The 25,145-nt window shown below is 55.9% G+C and overlaps 5 protein-coding genes across 5 annotated transcripts; 2 read left to right on the top strand and 3 right to left on the bottom strand.

The window, feature by feature from the left end:
- Window positions 1–4,522: 4,522 nt before the first annotated feature.
- Window positions 4,523–4,746, top strand: GGS23DRAFT_595314 (uncharacterized protein; the record flags this gene model as incomplete). Its single annotated transcript, XM_051518292.1, has 2 exons — window positions 4,523–4,566; window positions 4,638–4,746. The coding sequence occupies 2 exons, from the start codon at window positions 4,523–4,525 to the stop codon at window positions 4,744–4,746; spliced, it is 153 nt and encodes a 50-aa protein (XP_051373304.1).
- Window positions 4,747–8,266: 3,520 nt separating this feature from the next.
- On the top strand, window positions 8,267–9,493 carry GGS23DRAFT_454795 (uncharacterized protein). Its single transcript, XM_051514046.1, has one exon. The coding sequence runs from the start codon at window positions 8,314–8,316 to the stop codon at window positions 9,385–9,387; it is 1,074 nt and encodes a 357-aa protein (XP_051373303.1). The 5' UTR covers window positions 8,267–8,313; the 3' UTR covers window positions 9,388–9,493.
- Window positions 9,494–13,295: 3,802 nt separating this feature from the next.
- On the bottom strand, window positions 13,296–14,688 carry GGS23DRAFT_604202 (glycoside hydrolase family 61 protein; the record flags this gene model as incomplete). Its single annotated transcript, XM_051519577.1, has 4 exons — window positions 13,296–13,591; window positions 13,823–13,985; window positions 14,205–14,416; window positions 14,631–14,688. 4 exons carry the CDS (start codon window positions 14,686–14,688, stop codon window positions 13,296–13,298), a joined length of 729 nt encoding a protein of 242 aa, XP_051373302.1.
- A 1,143-nt stretch (window positions 14,689–15,831) lies between these two features.
- Window positions 15,832–21,695, bottom strand: GGS23DRAFT_604201 (Phosphomethylpyrimidine kinase-domain-containing protein; the record flags this gene model as incomplete). The annotated part of the gene is made up of 15 exons (XM_051519576.1): window positions 15,832–15,941; window positions 15,987–16,136; window positions 16,199–16,327; window positions 16,797–16,904; window positions 16,971–17,939; window positions 17,999–18,105; window positions 19,534–19,568; window positions 19,657–19,736; window positions 19,855–20,070; window positions 20,147–20,255; window positions 20,336–20,552; window positions 20,637–21,181; window positions 21,245–21,327; window positions 21,385–21,566; window positions 21,643–21,695. The coding sequence occupies 15 exons, from the start codon at window positions 21,693–21,695 to the stop codon at window positions 15,832–15,834; spliced, it is 3,093 nt and encodes a 1,030-aa protein (XP_051373301.1).
- Window positions 21,696–22,814: 1,119 nt separating this feature from the next.
- Window positions 22,815–24,039, bottom strand: GGS23DRAFT_560895 (uncharacterized protein). The gene has a single exon (XM_051515915.1). The coding sequence runs from the start codon at window positions 23,972–23,974 to the stop codon at window positions 23,027–23,029; it is 948 nt and encodes a 315-aa protein (XP_051373300.1). The 5' UTR covers window positions 23,975–24,039; the 3' UTR covers window positions 22,815–23,026.
- Between the last annotated feature and the right edge of the window lie 1,106 nt (window positions 24,040–25,145).

Here is a 25,145-nt window from a genome sequence, read left to right as displayed (position 1 = left end):
GTAATACGGAACATACACACGCATACAAACGGACGCAATCGGTTGGCAAGCATCCCGGAGATGATGTCGTTGTTGATGGGCTCGCGTGGCATCAAGTTGTGGTAGCCACCCATGTTGACGACGATAGCAGGGATAGGAGAATATGGAAAGGCGCATGGAAGGACAGCGCAGGTATGTATGTATGTATACCTGGTAATGTAGGTAGGTAGGATGGGATGCAGGTCTCCATTGCAGCATTTCGGTCCCTAATGTACGTAATGTACCTAGGTACATCACACATACCTACAACCTGCCTTGGGAGGTAGGTACATTCGATAGGTACATGCTGTATGTCCATACGTACATGTACATATGTAGGTAGGAAGGCAGGCAGGCAGAAAGACAACCCGCAGGCCCTGGAGGTGGGAACCACTGATAACCCAAGGTATGTACGTGCCTACGTAATGTATTGATGTACTGACGTTAAGGTACATGGAGTAGGTATCCCAATATTGAGGTACACAGGGAAGAATCCCTGGCGAACTGGTGCGGCCGTGCCAATTTCCTGGCCAGAGGACTGGCCGAGGTCGAGCATCGGCGACCGTTCTGGAACCTGGACCTTTTGGGCTGACAACATCCATCGCGGAGACGACGGGGTTCGACCTCCCCCATATCCCCTGACACGACGTCTCCATGCGGACGCGCGCCTCGCTTAGTCGCCGTCTCGAGATTCAGCCCTCCTATCGCCTTCGCGACGACAACTACCATCCCTATCCATATCGCTTTTGCATGGGGTGATCGGTATTCCCATCCCACTCGGCTGGAAGAGGGTGCGAACATCGTGGCGACTGTGCGCATCGACGGGGACCCAGCGAATCCATAAAAATGGGCTGGGTGCCTCTCTACGCCTGGGAGACGCCGACCCTTCCCCATTGTGGGCCGACCACCTGACTGGCGAAAATTGTTTTCCGGCGGTTTTTTTTCTTCTCCTCCCGCTCCTCCAGCTCCTATTCCGCCTCCTCATATTCCTCTATACGGTCCTTTCGGCCGCGACGCCTAGAGGTGGGTGGAAGGCGAGAGCGCAGAAACCACCCGCAAATCCCGACAGAAGCGCCGATGCTCCACACGGCCGTGGGCTGATGATGAGATGGCAACGAAGCAGGTATGGATCTTGACTCGCGGCACCGCCAGCGTCACGTACGGGCACCCACCTATCCATCGCGAGAGACCACATTCGTTCCTCTCCTCGTCTCTCTCGTAGGCGACCATTGAGATGGCATTGCCGATGACACCCCCCGACTCGTTGTTCTCCGCATGCGGAATACCTGCTCCTCCCCCACATAGCATTTACGGGCAATGGCGTAGAGCCGTAGGCGCTCGGCCCCTGCTCCTGTGTAGGCTCTGGCTCCGGACCGTACGTATAGTATGCAGTATGAGATGCCACCACGTTCGTAGCCATGTCCAGGTGGTAGATAGGCGCGTTTTTCTCAGGTGGATAGATGATTTCGTCTCATACCTCGATCCGTTCGTCTCTTTTCCGCCCCAAAACATGCTGCAGCAAATGGGGCTAGTCGGTACACGCCTCTCTTAATAATAGAGATCTAAGCATGTCTCGTAGGCTCCTAGAATTGCCCAGAACAGCCGCTGAAGCTGGACCCGGGATGAGTAATCATCGTGAGAAAAGGCAAAAACGATAGCAGAATGTACCTACCTGCTGATGTACATACATGACATACATATACATGCCCTTACTTGCCTACTCACGTAGGTACCTACATACACAGGTAAGTACCTGACTTACCCTAAATACCATCCACACGGACAGACGTCGACGAGGCAGGGGTTCCGTGGCAGGAACAGCTAAGGCAGGCTATACGCTAGGATATTCACATTGCCACATAAGCGACTTCCCACGCCGCTGGTACCTGCTCATACTAGCAACGGGCACTAGCCAATGACTCTCCATGTCACACACACACACACGCACACGTCGGTACATTAGAGGGGGCACTTATATAGAGGTAGGTAGGTACATATGTGCCTAATGGAGTAGGGTCTGGAGCTGGGTGTCTGTGGCTGGGTGTCTGGAGCCGGGTGTCTGTCGTATACCGCGTGCCTACAATCGCGACATACCCGGGGGTTCGTTTACCGCCTTGCAGGTACGGTCCGTCACAGCGCCTCCGTCGGCACATCGGTATTCGGAGTTTAGGTTACTTGGGCTGGCCGGCTGTGTACATGTCGGGTGTGCTCACAAATGAGGTACATTACATACCTGCCTCTCATACATGGAAGAGCCGGCGGGCTGGAAGACCAGAAAAGAGCGGGGGCGGGGGGGGAGAAGGAAAGACGCACAGAGCGAGCGAGGCCAGCAACTTCCCGGCAGGCAGTTACAATAGGTGGCCTCCTAAGCCCACTCCGGCACCGCCATCAGCCAGTGGTGCCGCTTTCATACTACCCTTCCTCCCTCTGCTGTTGCTCCCGCTCCCCCTTCTCCACTCCCACGATCACCGTCGCCAACGCCATCGTCATCACTACCGCCAGCAGCACCGTCCCAATTCTACCTCGGGCTGATTACTCCAGGCCCGACTTCGGTATGACCGCCGCCGTGGCATGTCTTCCTCCCGAGCGATAGCGGTTGCCGGCGCTGCGAGAACCAGTAACTTGTCGGCCCAGTGCGACCGGGGGGTGGAGCGCGATATTTCCACGCTCGCAAGTCATTCTATTTCCCGCCACGATATTTCATGATGATAATATATTGTTCCTACTAAACACCGTTGCCAGCCTCGTTGCTGTTGTAGTCGGTGGACGGATGACATGTTCCTGTGGTTATGTAAACGACGTCGTGCCAAAACCCCCCGGGCATGGTTCCCCAGAAAGATTTCCCGCTAAGATGATATGTCAGGACTTGGTCTATGGCGCCGGGCATGGACAGATCTTTGGTGACCCAAATCGCTGGGATAGACTAAAAACAAGCGTTGAATCCAATTCCCATGCTTCGCAGTTGGATCGAGGCTAAAGACAGATCATTCATGCCTAGACGCGACGGTCTAGCCATAATTCAACGACATGCGACGTCTGTCATATATCATCATCGTCATCGTCATCACTAACAGCGACGGCTGCTGATGCATGCCATCCGCTTTGAGGCCATCCTCACCTACATGCTCTACGACAGCGGCCCCCCTCCCTCCCCACCACAGCAAATATGTATTCTCCTACCCCTCTGCCTACTCTCCCCCCCTTCCCCCTCTCCTCTTTCCCCTCCTCCTCTCCCTAGTCGCCCAGAAATATGCTGGGTTATATACTTGCTCTCTCCACTCTGTTGCACACCGCCATCGTCTCCTAGGGCTGGTCGTCAGTTAGGTACGTGTACCCTGTACAGTCCTACAAAGCATGTGATATTGCGATGCACCCGCGGATGAGGAACCCGATATAATAGGAGGCGGCATCGTTATCCCCTTCCGTTCTACATCATGTACCATGTCGGAATCGGCGAGCTCCTATCAACGTACTATGTACTTGGGTGCTCCTTTTCGAGTCGTCTCTGACGTTGTCGCAGCACCCAATGCCCCCGAATCCTGGCTCATCAGGCATGCAACAACCAGGGTTTCTTCTCTGGTATCGTCGCACCCACCCACACTCATCTGCAGAGCCACCTCAGCCATCGTTCACGTGGATGATTTGCACCCTGGCCACCGCCACGGCCCTGTCCCCAGACTCGCCAAGAGGACCTAGTGAGCTCATCCAAGCTTGCAGAGTCGCAGTGTGACAATCCAAAGGGAATGCGAGCTCCCCCCCCCCCCCTCCCTCCCAAGAGAGTGAGGAGTAAGCTTCTGGGGGATAACTACATAGGACGACCAGGGCCTCGACCCGCAAGGTATACTACTGTGTATGTGGTACCTATACGTATCTCTCTCTCTATCTCTTCCTTCTCCATCCTCATTCTCTGTCTCTATCTGCACTTCCATCTCCTTCTGTCTCTCTCTTCTCCTCCCTGTCTTTGTGTGTTTACGTGTGTGTATGTGTTTTTCTATGTATATGCGCGTCCTGCTAATCTCCCTCTCTCTCTGCATCTTACGGTTCTAATACCCTAGGTACATATCTGGCCTGGGCAGCCGCACATAAATCCTGTCAAGTATGGTCGAGCATCGGATCACCTTATATGCTTAGGTATAGGTAGTTCAATAATGTCTCATCCGAGACTACGTAACAGTCTCCGTCCATGGATTCTCTCAGCGACCCAAACCAGCTCATCCTACGTTTCCGTCGCAGCCCCCCCAGCCTACCTCGGTTGGGTTATGATGTTCTCGGCCATATTTCCGCATTTACCACCTCTGCTTGGGTCAGAGTCAAAGCGGCATCCCTATTACACGGAATCCTCGATCAGACGAACAGATCCCCCCTCCCCCCAAGCAGTCGATACAACCTTCCCAATTCTGGCCGTCAAATCCGGCAACCCTGTGGTTCAGACCGTAGAGGCCCTTGTCCCAGCAAACCATGAGCTAGGGCTGCTGATAAGTTTTACGTGCATACAGGCGCCAGCATGGTGCGACTCGTATCGGCGCCACCACTTTCGTCTCTGGGCACGTACGGTCCATAACCCAAAGGAAGACGCGAGTCTCGTGTCTTCCCCGCCCGCTTAATATCACTGTTATTAGTATCGCTATTGGTATCATCGTCATCGTCGTCATCGGCATGGTTATCACGGCCACCGTCCATGCACGTTTCTCATACGACACCGTCGTGTCAGCTACGACGTCCCTCTAGGCACCCGTTGCTCGATCAGGCGAGCCCTCGAAGTTGGGAGGAGAGATCTCAGATCCCAAGCAGCGCGGTCCCGCTTGTAACTGAGCGCTGCTGCTGCTGCTACTATTACTATTACGACTACTACCGCTACACACATATGTATCGATCCCCAATACCAATCAATTTTGCCCCGAGCCCGTGCGCCCGGTCACATCACCTTGGGATCTATCTATTCGATTATTTCGTTCCCCACAGGCGCAGTTGGTTAGTCTCACCCGTCACTTTGGTAGCGAACAAAATGAGGATCTCAAATTCGACGACAGCTAGGCCCAATGGCGCATGCCGACTAGACAAGCCACGCGCGACTCGCGACAGCAAGCTCCAGTCGGTACTTGATACGCGAGCATAGGCCAATCAGCGAGGATCCATAACAGAGACATACGGTTGTCCAGGCCGGCCCTCTCCCTCGCCCTGATCGGGTGGAATGCAAATCTCGGTCTGGCTGGGTATGCACACACATATGTTTACATACCTACACGTACCCACGCCACCGTGTGGGTTGACCTTCACCGCGCTCACCGCTGAGGTTTGTTGCTTCGACGTTCATCGCAGCCATTCGGTTTACCTGTCGAATACGACGGTGTGGGGGGGGGGCGCCCAACCGCGAGCTCCGTTACGCGGCATTACCTAGGTACCCTTTCGCTTTGCTGACTCTTAGACGAAGCGCCAGGCAAGCGAGTCGCAGCGCCCTGGGCCGATTCTGCATGCTCTAGCCCAGCCACGTTCATGTTTATTGACTTAGCGCGACCCAAAGCTGTGTCCTCGCACCCTCCATGATCCCATCGAGTCGAGGCATCCCCGGAAGCATCAGAGCGAGAAACCTGTCCTAACGTTTCAGCTGCAACGGTCAGTGCCCTATGTTGGCTAGCGGGGATGTCCACGGCGGCATTTATTACTGGCCTATTTTCCCATGCCTCTTAGACCGTAGTTCTTCTATAAGTTCACGCGCAACCCTTCTATTCCCACCCCTCCCCACCCCCACCCAATCATCAAGGAAGCCAACCCATACGTATATACTCCTAGTACTACGTGCTCGGAGCCTCTTCCTAAGCATACTATAAGCACGCAATGTATATATAGTACCTATTAAGTATGTGTGTACGGACGTGTGTACGGACGTGTGGATGGGTGGATAGATCGTAGGGTCCTACGCCGTTTGACAACGACCTTAACCTTGGTCAGTTTAATGTACCTACATACGGCAGCATCCAGCTGAGAATGGAAGAAAAAACCTCCCCACCCCTTTCAGAAAGAACAGGCGCCAAGCCAACGGGAGCATGAATGAACCCGCTAATAATTTTCCCTGAAATGTGTGGTTCAGCGCCTCCGTGTTGACAAGGACTCCGTTGCGAGCGCCATCCGGCCATCATCCAAGCATCGGGCAACCCAAGAATTCAGACCCGTCCTGGAGCAGCACTCTCGGGCCAACAAGTTTACGTCGCCAAAAGTTGTGAGGTACCCGCCCGAGCGACCGATTGGACGGATGGCCAGCTGGTAATTCCCTGAAAGAAAAAAAAAAGAATGCGGACGGGCTTTGCGTCCTGGGTACATCGGCCGATCGGAAAACTAGGGCTATACTCTACAGTCCGGGCCGGATAGGAAATTCATGGGGGAGGAGGCATTATGCTCCCCCGCCCCCTTTGCCATCCATGTTCGGGACGTGCCTATACGTTAGGCAGGTAGTAGGTAAAGCTGTATAACATTGCAACGTACATATAACTAAACATATAAGTATACATTGAATGTATATATACGTTGTATATGTGTATAATATATCTATATATATATCTCTCTCTTTTGCTTTTTTTTTTTTTGAATATGAAAATGGCTCGGTTATGCCCTTGTATCTGTATTTATGTTTATATATTATATATGCATCTACATACACGATATACCTGTGTATATATATGTATGTGCGCATGTAATGCGCGATGTATGGTAGACGAGAATGGGTTCAGAATCAGCAAATGGATTGATGGGGCAAGCAGATCTCCAAGAGCCCCCCGGCCCGCCAAGCGCTGCAGCGCTGATCCCTCCAGAGGTCTCGAAGGCCAGGAACTTGAGTTATTAAGCCCTAGGTAGGTAGGCAGCCCAACGACGAGTTTCACAGACATCGAGCCCATCTCGAATGGGCTGCGCATCCTGCCTATCCGTCAAGATTTTTCCCAGACATATATACATGTTATTATACCCACAGCTTGCTCTCAGATATAATCAAATCCTCAAGCAGCTAACAAGGGGGGGAAAGGGGGGGGAGGGGGGTTAGCTGAACAACCCCCTCTATCTACTCCCTTTCTCTCGCCCGCGTGCGCGCTCCCTCCCCTTTCTACCCTTTATATCCCTCCTATCGAGAGGGCATATAGGGGTAGTTGGGGGGCAATCTGGCCGAAGATACACACGCCAAGCAGGCGTCAAAGGCATCAGAAAAGACGCCATCGATGTCAACAAATACGACGTGGTACGGGTATCGATAATCATCGCCGTCAACCAGTCTCCTCTTCGCACAATGGGAAAACAAACATCGGCCGGAGTTCTCTCCGCGTGTGTACGTAATGTAGACTACTTAATGCACCTATGCTAGACTACAAGATCCGAGCGTAGATCCGCTTTGTGTACCTAATGCCACGCCTCGACCAGCTCAGCTCCCTATGAACCTCCGGCCCTCTCCGCCCCCCTTTCTTCCTGCAGGCGAGTCACCGACGCTTGCATCGTCGTCACTATTGCCGCCGTCTATACCGTCGTGATTGGATAGAACGGGCGAAGCGGTGTCGTCTTATAGACAGGTGCCGTAGAGGGAGGCAAACGGAACATGCCCACCTATATCACCGGATCCAGTCTCTCTCTCTCGCTCTGCTTGTCCTCGGCGGCAGATGGCGCAACCTCCCACCGCTCCTCGAGGCCGAGAGACGAGGCAGAGCCCGAGACGGGAGGAAACCAGGTACGGTGAGGCGAGAGAGGCGAGAGGAAGAAGTGGTAGGTGGTCGCAAGGTGGTCGGCTCTACACAACACGCAACCGGACCGACTTATCCCGCACCGCCACTTACCTGTTGGCGGCGCGCGCTTCTCTCCCTAGCTTCGTTGGGCCGTCCGGATTGACATATGCACGTTCTGGGTAGCTGATCTCCCTCCCTTGTCTTTTTTTTTTCCTTTCCCCTTCGCATTTCCCCTCTCCTCACATGAATATTCCGTATGTACATCCAGAGCCGGCGGCCACCGTCCCATCCGTTCGTCCAGCGCGTCGCCCCCCTCCCCTCCCGCCCCCTCTCTCGACCATATCCGAGTAAGTGCAGACGTGTGCCTTGGCCGCTTTTTTATCATGATGACATCGGGTATGACTAGCGATTCCAGCGAGGGCCTCTCTTCCCGTGCCGCATGGAGTCCATGTTGTCACGCCGGCAAGGTCTCGCCGACGGGTCGGTCGTGAGAGAATCAAATTCCTCATCCTCCTCTACCCCCGCCTCCACCCCCTCCCCCCCCCTTACATGGCTATCTACCTATCTGGACGGAGGATACCGAGCGTCTCTGTAGATGGGCGCATCTGCTATCCCCAACCAACCCTGCTCCCTCTCCCCCTCTTTCTCTCTCTCTCTCTCCTCCCTCGATAGGCGCGAGCCCCAGCCCGAGTTTTCCAGAATTTCCATTTCCATATTCCCTCAGCCGCGGTCAGCCAGCGGGGGAAGGATCACACACACACACACACACACACACACACACACACACACACACACACCGGCGAGTCCGGCTCTCGCTCGCCCTCTTCCCTCTCGCTTTCTCTCGCTCTCTCGTCGCTCGCATCTCCCCCATCCGTCGCCCACCGAAAGGGGAAATCCCGAGAGACGTTCGTCGGGTTGCCGTGCGCGGCAGGGCAAAGCAAAGCACAGCACAGCAAAAAAAAAAAAAAGAAAAAGGGACAAAGAAACAGAAGAGGCGGCGGAGGCGAGGAAGCCAAATGGCAAAAAGAAAAGAAAAATCGAAGGCAGGGGGGAAATTGAAACCCACCACGATCGCGCAATCTATGAGTATAGTATAGAAGTCGAAATACTTTTTTTTTTCCACTTCTGGATTCGTTTGATTGATGAGGACTCCGGAATCCGACTTCGCCGCCGCCTCCTCCTCCTCCTCCTACTGCTCCTCGTGCCGCCCGATATACCCATCGTACCTCCACACGATAACGTCAAGGGACAATATTGCCTCGCCTCTGCTGTATGTATGTCTTACGTCTCTTACCGCGCTCATACGCGCGCTGCGTATTACCAGTGGACGAAGCCCCGGCCCCTTGCGTTGGCACCCCCTTCTTCTTTCTTTCTTTCTTTCTTTCTTCTTTCCCCCCCTTCACCCTCGCCCCTTCGCCCGTCTTTTGCCTCCTCCCCTCCTGCGGCCGCTCGCGCGCTACCTACCTACCTACCTGCGAGGCGTCGTCGCGCCCCCCCCCCCCCCCGCCGCCGGGAGCCAAGAGTAAGCCAGTCGCGCAAACCTAGCCGGGCGGCGGAGGCGGCCGGCCGCGCTCCAGGCGAAGGCGCGCTTGCGAGCAAGAGAGAGGGAGAGAGGGGGATAAGGGGGGAGGGAGAGCGCGCGGCTCTTAAAGCGGTATGTATGCGGTAGTGGTAGTAGTAGCAGTATAGTGGTACGAGTAGTAGTGGTAGTAGTAGTAGTAACGGTGGTAGTAGTAGTAGGTGGTGGTAGCCTCAGCGGGAGGCCGGCGCCAGGCCAGGCAGGGCCCAGCAGCCGGGTCGACTAGAGTCGCCTGTGCGCCCACCGGGAACGTCAAAGCTGTCAATCCTTCTGCTCTCTCGCCCCCCGCCGCTGCTGCTGTGTCACGGCGTTGCGCGGCCGGCCCAGCTCGAGCCAGCTCGCTCGCCCGCCCGCCCGCCATCCCATCCCATCCCATCCAGCCAGGCTGGCTGGCTGGCCCGCGAATGTCGGTCAAGCTTTTCCGTTGCTCGTCCGTGTCTCAGAAAACTAAACACGGGCGTGGAAAAAGGAAAGAAGAGCATATATATATATATATATCTATACTTGCTCATATATATGCGGGCAGCGAAAGTAGGTGGGGAATGTATATAACATGCGCAAGTGAACGCGGGAGAAAAGGAGACGGACAGGAATATTGTTAGCTACGTAATACCTATCTAGATACCGCCTCCTTACCGAGTCGCAGGCGCGGAGGCGCCCAATCGCAAGGGTCTCCCGACTCGAAGAGCGAGCGGCCGCGGGCTGTAGCTCGTATTTCGGGGGGGGTTTTTTTTTTTTTGGTTTATTGGTATGGCCGTTATTGCTGGTTATCTACCTAACTACCATTATTTCGTGTGCATGTATTTACCCATTCATTTTCACCCAGAGTACTACTCAGGGAAAAACCAAACCCTCTCCCAGCCGAACGGCCGCTGCCGCTCGAGCAACTTGGTTGGTTGTGTCTCGTGGTTGCGTGAACGAGTCAAATCGATGTCGCATAACCAACCGACTCCCCTATTTAGGTATCTGACCACAATCAAAAAACCTCTCCTTTTTTTTTTTCTTTCTCGCCCCTCGCCCCTCGCCCCTCGCCCCTCGCCTCTCGCTTCGTAATAATCTCGTAATAAAAAAGGGGGGAAAAAAGCACGCCGCCTTCCTTCTCCTCCTCGGCCCGAGGCTCCACAACAGCCTCGCCCACACGCCCTCGATCGTGGGCGCCTTCTAGAAAAGGTGGGGGGGGCGCGCGCCACGGCGTTTACGGGCACGCCCCGGTGGTCCTGTTAGCTCGCGCGCTGCTTTTCCGCGGGCGCGAGGGGGCGCCGCGCTGCACGGAGGGCGCGAGGGTGGGAGGCGGGAAAAGGGGGCGGGGGCGGAGGGCGGTCTAGAGAGAGAGAGAGAAAGAGAGAGAAGTCAGGACGAGGTGGCAAGGCGGGCTGGCCCTACGGGGCGCGCGTGCTGCTCAGGGGGGGTTTCGTTGCTCGGCACGAGAAGTCAGGGCTGAGGGCAGCCCGTGCCGAACGGGAGGGAGAGGAAGAGCCTCCCCCCCCCCCCCCTTTTCATGCCGTGAGTGGCCGGGATGGGGGACGCGTCGTCATTTCGGTTCTCGAGGGTCCGCGTGGGGAGATCTAGCGTTGCGTCTGCTCACGATACACCCAGCTACGCTGTGTCTCGTCGATCCGACTCCTGCTCTCTTAGCCCGATCAATGGGACGACGGGTTTGTTCCTCTCTTACCTCCTCGCTATTCTTCTTACCTGGAATAGATGCTCATACTTTCGAATGCCGTTTGTTTTGGGCGACGAACCTCTACTTGGTTCGGCCCAGAGATGGATGCTTAGAAACTTGGTCGGCACCGCCTTTCCGAAATACGGTCGAGAAGGGAGCTATAGACGCTAGATAATCCCCCTCGGGACTGATATGATGGGTATCTCTTGTGGCGCTGCCCCCTGTGGTTTAGCCTCGATGGATGGTTTATCACATGCTCACTTTTCTCTGGAAGATACGTTCGTGATAATGGGTGTAGCACACCAGCCTTCAAACCCGACGAGCTTGCCGGGCCCTCCTCTGCCCGAGGTTAACCTGAGTCCTGACGTAGCCTACCTTCTTCTGGGCCGTGGATATCTCCCCATTCCGCGCCCCTTCGACACGGGGTTTTCCGAGCGGTGTCTAGAGACAGCCGAGATAAAATATCGTGGTGAGGACCCGCCCTGACTAGAGGCCTCCAGTCTCACGAAGGAGAGACATCCTCGGAAGCAGGTCTGGGCCCTTGGGGGGCGGGCCTATCGAATAGTCTCAGCATCCATCTCGTTCTGTCGACACGGCCTCTCTTCTCACCACGAATCCTTCTACCTGTCAAGCGCCCAACCTCACGGGGCCGAGAAAGAGAGAAAGGGAGAGAGAGAAGGCTCCCGTGCCGGAGCCGGCTAAGCATACACCCACCCACCATCCGTCGAAGGGGTCCCAAAACGGTATCCCTGCCTTGTGACGTGAGGCTGCGGGCCTGCGGGCCTGACTCTCCCGCTCCGGTATCTGGTCCCTCGGACGAGTTTGCGGGCCTCGCTCAGGGCTCCCTGATGAATCACATACATCAGGCTTACATCCACACCCAAGCGAGTAGCCTTTCGGGGAGGGCAGGATGACTCACGGCTCGCAGTTGGAGACGAGAGCCCCCATAGACGGATTGGAAGGGCGGAAGGGGAGAAGGAGGGCAGGCAAGAGGGGGAAGACAGGCTGAGAGCGAGATGGAGGAGAGAGTAGAGATCTACTCACGCTGATACATACCACGCCACTCCCCATCGGCGTCGGGAGCGTGTCCTGCGGACAGCGGTAAGCCGTGCGCCTGTGGCTCCTAACCCCCCAAAAATCCTATTCAGCTAATCTAAGCTGACTCGCGCATGTATGTATGCGTAAAGCCGGGCGTGAAAAGCGCCACGGCAGGCAGGCGAGGGCAGGCGATAACGGGCAGGGAACTGAAAAAAAAACGTGTTTCCCTCTCCGAGGACTTCTTCTTGCCGACTTCCCCCCCGTAGATGACGAAGGAATCTCCATAACCCCCCACCACCACCTTCGACGCGGTGATCATGGGGTCTAGACGGGTCTCGTGAGGATACGTATATGTATGTATGTATACCCTACCGCGCACGCGCGACAGCTTGGACGTGGGGGGGGCCTGACTAGGATGGGAGAAACCAATAGGGGGCGGACGAGTCATAAGCGGCCCCCCCCTCCCCCCCCCCTTTTCAGCGTGACATGGAGGGTGCGCGGGCAGGTAGTGAACGAGGAGGAGGAGCGGCGGCGGCGGCGGTAGCAATAGCAATAGTAGTAGGACGAGGAGATGGAGGAGTAAGAGATGGGGGAAGCAGAAGGTGGAGGAGCAGAAGATGGAGGAACAGAAGAGATACTACGCGCTCGAATGATAGGGTAGCGGATGGGTGCAGAAATCGGGTCCGGGTGTGAGATGGATCCTACGAACGAATCAAGTCGGCGCCAGCTGATCGCCTGGCAATTGCGTGGTGACCATTCTCGCTGACTCCCGGACGAGAGACCCCATCCCAATCCCATCCTATCTCATCCCATCCCATCCCTCCCCTCCACTCGTCCACCACCCACCCCCCCGGTCCCTCCCCCCGTAACGTCCGGACTCCTGCTACGGGTGATTGACTCCATGCCACACACACCACCCCTTCGAGAGATCACCGCATAATCGGCGCCTCCCCCCCCCTGGCCGGCTGCGAGGATGAAATTGCCCGCACCCCCAATTTGCATATCACGTCCGAGTTGGGAGATGAAGGGGGAGGGTTGAACTAACCCGTCGATGCTAGTAAGATGCCTAGATAGCAGCAGCAGCAGCAGCAGTATTCAGCCCAACTCGGCACTGCTAGCTAGCCTCCCGTCTCCCGTCTCCCGTCGCCGTGTCGCGCATACACCTCTTCGCTCTCGCCCCCCCCCCCCCTTTTCCCCTCCTCAGCGACCGCCGCCCCGTCCCCCTTACCCCCCCGTATCCGGCCCGGTCCCGCGTCTCCCCTCCCCAAACCAAAAGGCCCCCCCCCCGCGCGTGCGCCTAGCACTGGAAGACGGACGGGCCGGCCGGCTGGTACTGCTTGCCGCCGTTGTTGTAGATGTTGATCAGGAGGCCGGGGTCGGTGGCCTTGTAGGCGCCGGGGAAGGCGACGAGGTCGGTCGGGGTCTTGGCGCTGCCGCCGGCCGACCCGCCGGCCACGCGCACCTGCGCGCACGAGATGTAGAACTGCGCGCCGCCGGCCGCGCTCGCGCTGTGCAGCGCCACGTGCTCGATCCGGAACAGGTAGTCCCCCGCCGCCAGGCACTGCGGGATCGCGAAGCTGATCTGCCCCAAGCCTGCTCCCCGGCCGCTCCGCGTCAGCGAGGGCCTGTCTCCCGGCGTCTCTTTCCCTCGACGTCTTCGTGGGGTATGTGCTATGTGTGCGCGGTACGCGCGACCGCAAAAAAGGGAAGCTACGGGAGAAAGGGGGGGGAATCCATAGGTATGTGAAATCGAACAGGAGGACAGACGGAGAGATACAGGGGGGTAGAACGGGCGGTGTGGAGGGGAGGGGCTCAGACACGTACCGTTCGAAGGCCAGCTGTACTGGCCGCCCGAGAGCGTGGGCAGGTCCTGGTACACCTTGAACCACACCTGGCCGCTGCCGTCGAAGTCGGCAGCCGTCTGTCCGGCGGGCACCTTGGCCATGTACGCGGAGAGGGCTGAGCCGCCGCAGACGAGACAGCATCGCTACGTTAGCACCGCGCGCCTATACAGGAGAGACGCGAACCACGAGAAGGCTGGTCCCCGACGTACTGCGGAGGACGGCATAGTTAGCTTCTCTCGCGTTCTCGGGAGGAATCGACATCTTGTTCCGCCTGCCCCTACAGGCCGGAGCAGGCTTTTCGACGGCAGGGGTGTGGCAACTTTTCCGCTTCTTTTCCCATCGGGGAATCTGGAGACATGTACGTACCCTCCGGGATGGTAAATGCTGGGCGCGGCCACCCAGGTGATCTGGCCGCCGGCCTGGACCGGGGTGATGTCGGGGGCGCCGCCGGGCGCGCGCTGGTAGCACCGGATCGCCTCCGAGGTGACGTCGGTCACGGGCCCGTTGCTCTGGAAGTTGGCCGTCTGGCGCACCGACGACCAGTCCGACGTGCCCGCGAGCTTCGGGAAGGTGTCTGAGAGGAACGAGTTAGCCCAAGGAAGAAGAAGAAAAAAACACAGAAAGCTTAGTTGGAGTGCAGAGCTATCCGTGTAGATACATGGATATACGTGTATAAAGGGTCATATCCGGCTAAGTTGGGGCTGAGAGACCCCCCCCCCCCTATCTACGGAGGGAGTGCTGATGTGTGAATAAGGGGAACGGGAAAAAAAAAACCATGGACGACGTACAGTGCGGAGCGGCTTGGGCGCCGGCTGCCAGTAGAGCGAATGCTGCAGCGGCCTTCATCTTCGCTAGTCGGATCTCTCGTTCGAGCAATATAATTGTGTATATATAAGCAGGGCTAATAAGTATACAAACCACAGTTGCTGGAAGGATGGGTGAGTCGGCCTTAGCAGTCAGGTTCCCACGCAAACAGAGGAGAGAGAGAGAGAGAGAGAGAGAGGCGTAGCAGCAAGACATCCCTTCGATAAAGGCGACGTCGAGATCCATAGACAGGTCTCCCATCTTATAGCGCAACTGTTGACGGGAGACTAGGGCCGAGACGGAGTGTGTCGTTGCGTCTGCCGATTATGGTGTAAGTCACTCACCCCTGTGTTTACGGATAAAATGAGGCCATGGGCGGGTATATTAAACCACCACTCAGGGGCGCGCAACACCTTCCCGTCAAGCCGAATTTGGATGCGGCCCAGGCCCGCAGTGTCGCCGAAAAAGAAGAGGGGAAACTTGTTCAGATGAGGCGGTGATGCTGGGAGGACAGTTATCGGTGCCGAAAAGTGGACGAGGAGCCCTCCCTCGTCCCCGAGAGACGCACATCACTGTCCAGGAATCGGGTACCGGAACCGACATCTCACACGTTTGCGATGCGTTCGGAGATATTTACTATTCTAGGCTTTGATCCATTCCTACTACAGCGCCCGTCGTGTCGCCTCCTAATGAGAGCAAGGCCGACGGGTTGGAATCTACCTATAAACATGTGACTAAGACAGGGGTCTTCTCAAGCACCTTCAATCTGTATCGAAGTCAGCAATCTCTCTATCTTGACTTGCGGTCAAGAGCTGGCGTGAGTCGTATGCCTTTTCAAGATTAGAAGAGGTTGTGAGAAGTCGGGGGGGAGGGACCTCGGTGTCCGGCCTATTGTTCCAATAACTCTCTCTGCAACATGTGCTCCCCTGCGATCTAGAAACCTTCGACCCTGTATGTTGCTGGGTGGAAATTAGGGAAAAGCCGAGTGGTGCAGATCTCAGCGAAGAGACGCGACACCTTCGCCATGTGCCGACACTCAAGGACATCTAAACACCTGTACCTCTAGACGCAACGCCGGATGTGCATACGTGGAAGGGAAAAGAAACAATGCAAGACGAATGCGGCGAACACCCTACGGCAGTACGGAGGATCCATGTCAAAGTCAATAGTCACCGGGAAGGGCAATCACCAACGTCGGTTATTGATGGGCATGGCATTCGCACCACCAGCGCCGCCGCCGCCGCCGCCGCCGCTGCCGCCACCTAGAGAGGCAAAGACGAACGTGTCAGTATTCGCTGCGGCTTGCAATTATGAACGAACTAGTCAAAGTGCGGGCCTACCTCGGTGACCACCGCGGCCGAAGCCTCGTCCCCCATATCGTCCTCCTCCACCACCACCACCGCCGTACCGGGACATCTCGTGAAGTCTAGGGTCAATTTGCTGCTTAGCCTCCTGAAGAACGGCAACTAGATCACGAGCCTGCTTAGAGTCTGTGGACGCGTCGTTAGTAGTGGCCTAGTTATATTCTAGACGGGGGCACATAGATACTCACTGTCAGCGGTGAAGAATGTGATGGCGGTGCCCTTCGCGCCAGCACGACCAGTTCGGCCAATGCGATGGATATAGTCCTCCGAGTTGTTCGGATAATCATAGTTGATCACGTGAGTGATGTTGCGCACGTCTTGATTGCAATTGCACGTTAGCCGGAAACGAAGCAGGGAGGAAGAGGGGAGAGGATGTAACAAGTCCCAGCGACGGATGGACGGAGCCTTAGGTATATTTTCCGTGCTTTCTCGTCGGAGAATGGGGGCTGTCCGTTGCATCAACATGCCAGTTTGGAGGAATTCCAACAATCCGGTCTGGGTCCTCGGGATCTGGGAATCTGGAGACAGCCTGATAGTATCAAGCAGTGCCAACTCCGCAGCTGTACCATAGCAACACGAAGGTACAACAGCGGAACAAGGGTATAGCGCTTCCGCTATACCACGAACCCCATAATTCCTGAAGAGATGAGAACCACGAGACACAATGGGGGATCAGGCAAATGCGCAATCGAGAGAGCCCCTAGACATGAGAGTAAAGCGCAGCGGATATAACTCTGCTGGAAATTGCTACAGGGCCCGGGAGGGAGGGGTGAGATGCAATCATACCAATACCACGTGAAGCCACGTCGGTGGCCACCATGATGGGGCTCTTGCCAGTCTTGAACTGGTCCAGGACCCAGTCTCGCTCGTTCTGCTGCTTGTCACCATGGATAGCTATCCGGTAGTTAGCACTGGGAACTGGCACTCTCCGGACCGGGGAAAAAAAAAAGAAAAACCTACAGAGGGCGGGCCAGCCATCCTGGCGGAGGAATCGGGTGATATCGTCGGCAACACGCTTCGTGCCCACGAAAAGAAGCGCCTTGTTCTCCTTGTTGTCCATAATCTTTTCGAGATGCTTGATCATGCGTTCGCGCTTCTCGCCTTCGGAGACGACCTCGACGATTTGCGTGATACGGTGGTTAGCAGACAAGTCCATAGAGCCAATGTTGACCTGGATAAAATCCGTCTGGAATTCGGCAGCCAGGGCCCGGACTTCCTTGGGCCAAGTAGCAGACCACATGAGAGTCTGGCGGTCGGGTCGGATCTGGCTGATAATCTTGCGGATCTGGGGCTCGAAACCCATGTCCAGCATACGATCAGCCTCGTCGAGCACTAAATACGTCACACGGCGCAGATTCGTCTTGCCGCCCTCGAGCATGTCGATAAGACGGCCGGGGGTCGCAATGCAGACCTCGACACCCTTGGTAAGATCTCGGATTTGAGGGCCGCGAGGAACTCCTCCGTACACACAGGTGTTGCGGATGCGCGACGATTTTCCGAACTTGGTGATCTCCTGCTGGATCTGGACGGCCAACTCTCGCGTGGGCGCGAGAACAAGAACGATGGGTCCGTCACCAGGAGCCAGGAGCGGTTGGGCATTTATGTGGACAATAGCAGGTAGACAGTAGGTAAGGGTCTTGCCAGAGCCTGTCTCGGCAATACCAACAACGTCGCGACCAGAAAGAGCCATTGGCCAACCCTGGGACTGAATAGCCGTGGGCGCAGGGAAGCCCTGTGCCTTCACCTCATCCATCACGTATCGAGGGAAACCAGCCTCGTCGAATGTCTCGACGGGCTTAGGAACATCGTGTCCGGAAATGGTGATCTGGTGGTCCCTTCGGAACCGCTCAACCTCGGCAGCGGGCCGGCGAGCGACCGCTTCATCTTCCTTATAAAAGGACTTCTCGAACTTGGGGAGCGTGTTCATGTCTGCGAATAGAAAAGTTAGTCTCCACACGAACAGGGCCGATATCCCGGATTTCACCCACCCCATGTCTGCTTGTGCAATCCAGCTCCGAGGTTGGACATTCTGTCGCCACCTCCACCGTAGCCTCCTCCGCCGCCAGCGCCGCCGTAGCCACCACCGTAGCCATTACTAGAGAGAGACGCATCAGTATCCAAGAGTCAAGGAGCAACCGAAGATTAGGGATCGCGGAAAGGGAGACGCGAGATGTGAGATACTATGCTTACCCGTAGCCCTCCTGACGCCCGCCGCTTCCATACTTGTCATTGCCATTAGAGTAGCCTCCGTGGCCGCGATAGCCGCCGTGACCGCCGCCGTAGGACATGATGTCTTCGCGTTTGTGGGGGGACGAGAGAGATGGAACGCGTGAAGGGCGTGAAGGGGGAGTGGGGGGGAAGGGGTTAATGGCGGGAGGACGAGAGCGCAGAGATGCGAGCAGACCTTATTCTGTTAAAAAAAAATTAGGAGAATCAGGCCGCGTACAATCTGTAAGAAAGGAGCGGAGACTGGATCAAGGACGGCGCGAAAAGCGTGTTGATGAAAAGGAAAGTCGCGTTTGGATGACCCTTTTTTTGGAATGTGAAAAGGGGAGAAAAAAACGAGATGAGCGAGACCCCGAGCGAAAAAAAGCCAAAGTAACCTTAGATGAATATTTTTTTTTTGGCCTTTAGTTTCCGGAGGCAGTTGCCAGTCTTGGCCCAACAACAAAACCAGGCAGGCGTGGCCCGTGCACAGTGCCCTTGCCACCGTGATTATGTCATATCTTGCGACATGGCTGGGTACCTAAGAGTACGTACCTGGATGTTACTTGCCCGTATCTGCTTTAGGTACCTGCGTCTGCCAGCTGTCTCGGGCAATTCCGCAGCAACACCTGCCACTGTCAGACTCTTCATTGCCGGGCCGCCCATTAACACATAGGAGGTACGTAGGTACCCACGTACTTCATTGGCAACAACGATAACTAATCGGATACCGAATTACTTGACCCATCAACCCCACATGAGAGGTACCTACCTACCTACTCACTTGCTCGTTTACCATCCTCACCTCACCTTCGCGACACTGAGGTGAGGCTTAAGTGGTCTGTGAATAGCACATTAGAGTCAATCACAATACGAGGTATATATTCTATATCGGTACCTGGGGGAGGAGGTGAAGTGTTCTCAGAGGCACCCACGTCACATACCTGTATCTATAGGTAGTATCCGTCCTTGCCCATCCCAGCAAGCACCCACCGGGACCGAAAAAGGGGCGGGTCGAGGCCGTAAACGCTGCGCACCTGGGCGCCGTCGCGTATAGAAACCGCCGAGAAGAACAAGGCCGTCTCGTAGAATCATCAGAGTCGATGGTGGAAATAGGAGAGAGGGTCAGTTACGGTGGGTAGACACTAGGCCTAACTACCCGACTCGCCAAAACAGCCCAGTGTAATGATTATTACATTTGCCAGGTCGAAATGCGCCGTCCTTTCGTTGCTGTCCGTCGCTATTATACCCGCCCTCGTTCTATAGGTATAGCCATACCTTTTCCGGATACACGCGTACTTTCTCCACGCCGCCTTACGCTGACGGGAACATCTCCCAGAACCCAATCTCCATCTGTTTTCTCGATTAGCACCGTATGGCGCGCGCAGGCGATCCGCGACGGGAGTGACCGGAGGGGGGCGGAGGGGGGTTTCAGTCTCACCTTGGTAGCGTGGATGAAGACCGCGACGAGCTGTTCTATCCGCGTCGGGGACTGCAGGACCGCGTTCTTTTCTATGAGCTCTGTCGCCGCGACGCCTGTTAGCCTAGCATTCCGCCGCCGCCCTCTGCTGCTTCTCTCTCTCTCTCTCTCTCTCTCTCTCTCTCTCTCTCTCTCTCTCTCTCTCTCTCTCCAACTCACCAGAACCCGTCTTCACCGCCTGCATGTAGTCCTCTGCCACGTAGTTCAGGATCCACTTCCAGTAGGTATTCCCCTCCGTCTTCGTCCTCGGGTCGCTGTGGAGTTGCGCTGCGATCGCTGCATAACCAAGGAGGCACGGAGCCAGGGCAAGCTGGAGTCCAAGCCAATCCTCAGACTGCCCGATGTCCAAGACGTATCTGGTATACGCAGTGCACGCTGGCTCTCCCGTCAGCACGTCGACAGTAGGTAGCGAGGTCACGTCCCCACGAGACGTAGCGCCATTCGTTCATACCTTGGTGCTCCTCGGTTGCCTCGATCTCCTCCTTCGATATGCCGAAGCCCTGGCAGTAGTCGAGGTGGAGGCTCATCTCGGTTTGGATATGCGATACGATTTTCGCGAACTGGACGTTGTAAGTGACATCAGCTTCGCTTCAGGCCTGCTGCGGGTGTTAGCTAGGAAGGGGGGAGGGGGGCGCCTTACCGCCGCGATATCCTCTATATTCTTGGCCTTGTACGACGCCAGCGCATTCGCTCTCGCAAAGTGAACCAGATATAGATAGTCCTGTACGAGGTAACCCTTGAACGACTCAAGGGGCAGCCTGCCGTCCCCGAGCCCGATAACGAATGGGTGGTTAGTGAAACGATGCCATACAGGCGCCACATCAGGGCGTTCGATAAGGTAGTCGAGAAAGTGACCACTGGCTTGTCATCAGCGGGACTACTCCCGGTAGGGCATCCATCTGCCTGTGTCCACGTCGAGCTCCCAGGGGCGGTATACTTACGGAGAAAACGGGAGAGCCATCATCGAATGGAAATGGTTGATCGGGCCGTTCCCCTTTCCGTACCCGGGTGCCGACCTGATGCCCGCCTCAACATACCGGCAAGCCGCTCTGACAGCTTCCACCGGCGTGAGCCCCCCGGCGAGGTTGGAGGCGATGGCGGAAGCGAGCGAGCAGCCGGTCCCGTGCGTATTCTTCGACTCTATGTACGGGCTCTCTATCCTGACCGTCCGGCCTTCCCCGAACAAGAGGTTAACGACGACCTCCTTTTCCTCGTCACCTGTCGCCAGGGAGCCGTCCTTCCTGAATGGCACGTGTCCGCCCTTGACAAGCACCCATTTCGGCCCCAGCTCCGCCACCCTTCGGGCTACCGCCTCCAGGTCTTCGACCCGTCTGATGGCGATGGGTTCTTTCCCGCCGTAAGAGCCCAAGAGAGCGGCCTCTGGAACATTCGGAGTCAGGATAAACGCCTGCGGGAGGAGCAGGGTCCGCAACCCCTCCACGGCCTCCGAGGGCAACAACTGGGCGCCGGTCGTGGCGACCATGACCTAGCTGAGGTTCAATTTTGATGCCAACCCCTTGGCCGCGTTGGGCGGCGCAGAAAGACTTACGGGGTCCAGCACTAGCGTCTCGACTTTGTAATCCTTCAATGCCTGGGCGACTACTTCAATGGTGCGTGTAGATGCCAGCATCCCTTGGTAGCAGCACGTTGATGAGTCTTAGCACGGCTGACGTCGCAGGCCTCACTCACCAGTCTTCACGACGCTGGGGCGTATATCATTAAAAACGGCGTCTAGCTGCTTCCTCACAAAACTGGGCGGGATATGATGTATATCGTCGACGCCAAGAGTATTCTGGGCCGTCAGGGCGGTAGTAGCAGTCATGGCATAGCAGCCATGGGCCGCGATGACTTTCTGGTCCGCCTCGAGGCCTCTGGCGATTCCCACGGAGAACGGTCATTAGCGAAAGGAGGGACGAAGTTGGACGTGGAGGGGAGGTATTGACTTACGCTCCACCACTAGAGTCGCTCCCAGCGATTACGAGGACCGTTTTATTGGCCATGGTAGAGGGGTGGGCTTGCTGGCGCCTCTGTTCAACAACTCCTCCAGGTAGTCAGTTAATCCCCTGATCCCCTTTCGTGTAGAGTGTACGGAGACGAAAAGGGGGGGAATATGTGTTTTTGAGTTGAGGACAGACGGGATGCTTTTCCTTCTCCTCGTGCGAGATTTCTTTTACTCAAGCCGGGTGGGGCTAGCGAGTTGGCCGGCATTCCAAGCCATCCCGTAACGGTCCCGTAGTTGACTTTTTACCCGTTATCGCGATACAATTCGCTCACGTGGTGGACTACTTCGCTTTGCTTTGCTTCACTTCACTCAGTCTGGTAGGAAGCGCATTTTTCTAGGCGGGCGCTGAATGTAGGCCATCGTACAACCTTGGGACGGCGTTATTCTAATTTATTGTCTTCTCTTCCACTCTTGCATCTCCCTTTACTTCGTCATCTGTGCATGCCTCAGTGGGGGTAAGTAGTCATTTACTTATATCCCCTATGCCGTTGTCGGCTTCTTTTTGTTTTATCTCATGCGCCGCCTTTGCCTTCTCCCTCATGCCCTCCTTTTTTTTTCTTTTCCCTTTTTCGTTTTTCCCGTAGCCCCCTCTAATGTCATTGCTGTACCGGTCACGCAGGTTCGATCTTATGAGTGCGCATTACTCTTATCGCCGTAGCACCCTCGGCTTTAAGAGATATTTTCTAGCCGGACACCTGTCACACATTTGGGTATTTTACTCTAGGTACAATCCGCGGAACTTGGTGTAGAGCTGGACTCGTTGCCTGTGATTATCAAGGCAGAGGGTGGTCATTCTGTCCGCGAGCTTCGACCCTTAATTCTATTCCACTCTAGACATCCTACATTAGGCAGGGAGCAAGCGAGAGGAATCAACCCCCTCGAGTGACCTATGGGTGTACGCTACTACGACTGTGAGCGACTTGCGCGAGGGCTGAGAATCACCAAACATCTTGACATACTAGCGGAGCGATATTGGGCTTGGTTCGACGTATGAGCCAACTCACTGTCATGGAGGAAAATAGGGGTTAGGCAGGTTTTAAAGGAAGCAGGCTCTATAAACGTATAAGAAAGGCCCATATGACAAAGTGAACGTCGTAGGTAAGCTCAACCCCGAGCCCCTTAAGTTCGTCGACCACTGACACCTCCCGGCCACAACTAGGAACAGCCCGAAGAGGAAAACAAAAACAGACTCGGAATCCGGTTGAAGTGCCTGACTGTCAACGAATCCTCGAAACGCCGGAGCCGTTCTAATATTGGTACATGAATAGAACCTAGACCGCCGTAAATCGTGTATCCTTATCCCCATCATCCCCTTTATCAGCCGGGCTATCACTGCAGCGTTCCCGTGTCCATGAATTCAGTTCGCTCGTCGAGACCGTCGGTGCCTTCGAATCGGCTGAATAGCCATCGCAGCTTGTCCATGTTATCCCGAAGCTCGTCCCTCTCCTCTTCCAGCGCACTGCATTCGCGTTCTAAGGCCTGGATGTGTCGCCGGGCCATGTCGAGCACCTCTGCCTTGCTCACCCGGCGATCTGTCAGGTCGAGCGCCTCGCCGCCGCCCTCGCCCTCGCCTGCCTGCATCGTTTCTGGGAGGGCGTCTAGGAGGCTTTCGAAGTGCGCGTTGAGCCTGTTGCGGTACTGCTTCTCGACTTGGTTGTGGGTCTCGCGCGTCTTTTGCTCCTCGACTGTCGCTGGCGGGTTGTGGTGCGTATTCTTGCTCGTGCGGGACGCGCTGCGGAGTCTTGACTTGCTCGCGTTCGACGTAGAGGATGAGCTCCCGGGTGAGAATACCTGCTGGTTCCTCGGCCTCCTCGGTCGGGACGCGTGCCTGTGCTTCCCGCGACCAGACCCGGCCGAAGACGACGACGCGGGTCGGCTCGGCGCTACAGTCCCGTACCCGCGCGAATACCCGTGACGATACGCATCAGTGCTGTCGACCGTTCTGGATTCAGGCGTGACGGCCTGGTAAAGCGGGTACTCAAAAGGGTCCGAGATAGCGGTCGTAAAGGAGACGCCGCCTGGGACACCGGCATTTGCCCCTGGGTGGGCACGGCCGCCTACGACGTAAAGCGAGCTATTAGAGATCTGAGCTGGGAGTAATTGTTGACCAGGGAACCCCATCATATTTTCTGAAGTCGTGTTGGGTGTAATTGTTGGCGTTGTGTATGGTATGTACGGGGCATGATGATCTTCCGAGTGTGCATTCTGACCCCCGTAGTAAGGGTCGTCGGAGACGAACGTCGACGATAACTGTTGCTCAGAAGGTGTCCTCTGCATTTTGATGTTAGTAAGCGTACTCCAAGATATACACTGTCGAGTTAAGTTGCCTGCTGGCCACCAACGCAAATGACTCCAGATTCTAAGCGTCGGGTTTTATTGCCGGTCGTGGTCGCACAAGGAAGACCGAAGGACTTCGCTTCGGAGCCTCCACGATGCTCCCGGGACCGGCGCTCATTATTAAGATATTCATAAAAATAGATAGGCTGGGTGGTAGATGGCACACTACCGAGCTCCCCGGGGATGTGTAGACTGAAGCATGTATAGGAAGGGGGATTCGGATCGACCAACTAACTTACATCCAATGGTTCGCCGGCATCACGGCCACTGTAATCGTGAGAATCATACGCCATGTCCCACCTAAGGCTTTAGGCCTGGCTTGTCCTGTATCGGAATGACAAGTCGAAGGAATGGATAACTCGGGGCGGGAGCTCTAGTGGCAGGCGGGTAGCTGTCCCAGAGGATGGAGCGGGTAGGGCTGAGTAGATGCCCAGACAGGCAGCTCGCACTTGTTATGTATACTCCTTGGCTCTCGAGCAGACTGCGTGGAGCGAGAATGGGAGTGGGCGAGGACGGGAGCGAGAGCGAGAAGGGGAACCACATAGCCATCATAGCATGAGCCCTGCATGTCAAGTATTAACCGGCCAATGCGATATGGTTATGGGCGCACTCGACGACCTCCAATCAGTCAACATCTTCAGGCATAAACGCAAGCAATAGTATCCGGACTCCGACTCTACAAGGAGCCTAGAGGGCATCGATATGAGGTCTGTATGCCACGTGCCGACGAACACAAGGGCCCCAGTGATAGCACGGCAGGATGGTAACATATCAGGGTCCTCTCATGCTTCTCAGTCACCAAAGCATCCCGGTCTCCATAGGGCGGAACCCAGAATTAGGAAAGTAGAGTGTATGCATATACCCGAAAGACAGGTCATTTTCGGCCACGGCTCGGATCGTGGCCCATAAACGTTCGGATACCTTGGACGTGGGATTAAGAATGAGGTATAGACTTGTTATCCAGAGAGCCGGCTATGGGGGGTGGGAGTTTTTTTTCTCTCGGCGGCAAATGTTTTCGATGAAGATCCCCCTGAGGTCCCCCAAACGTCTGCGCGCCGAACAGCCTCGACTCGTTGGGCTTTATTTAGGTGCAGCTGTACTACTCAACACC

This window comes from Durotheca rogersii, assembly GCF_024521655.1.
Source record: "Durotheca rogersii strain YMJ 92031201 chromosome Unknown GGS23scaffold_6, whole genome shotgun sequence".
Classification (NCBI taxonomy): domain Eukaryota; kingdom Fungi; phylum Ascomycota; class Sordariomycetes; order Xylariales; family Xylariaceae; genus Durotheca; species Durotheca rogersii.
Note: the sequence above shows the minus strand (reverse complement) of the source record. Positions and strands in the feature narration are given on the sequence as shown.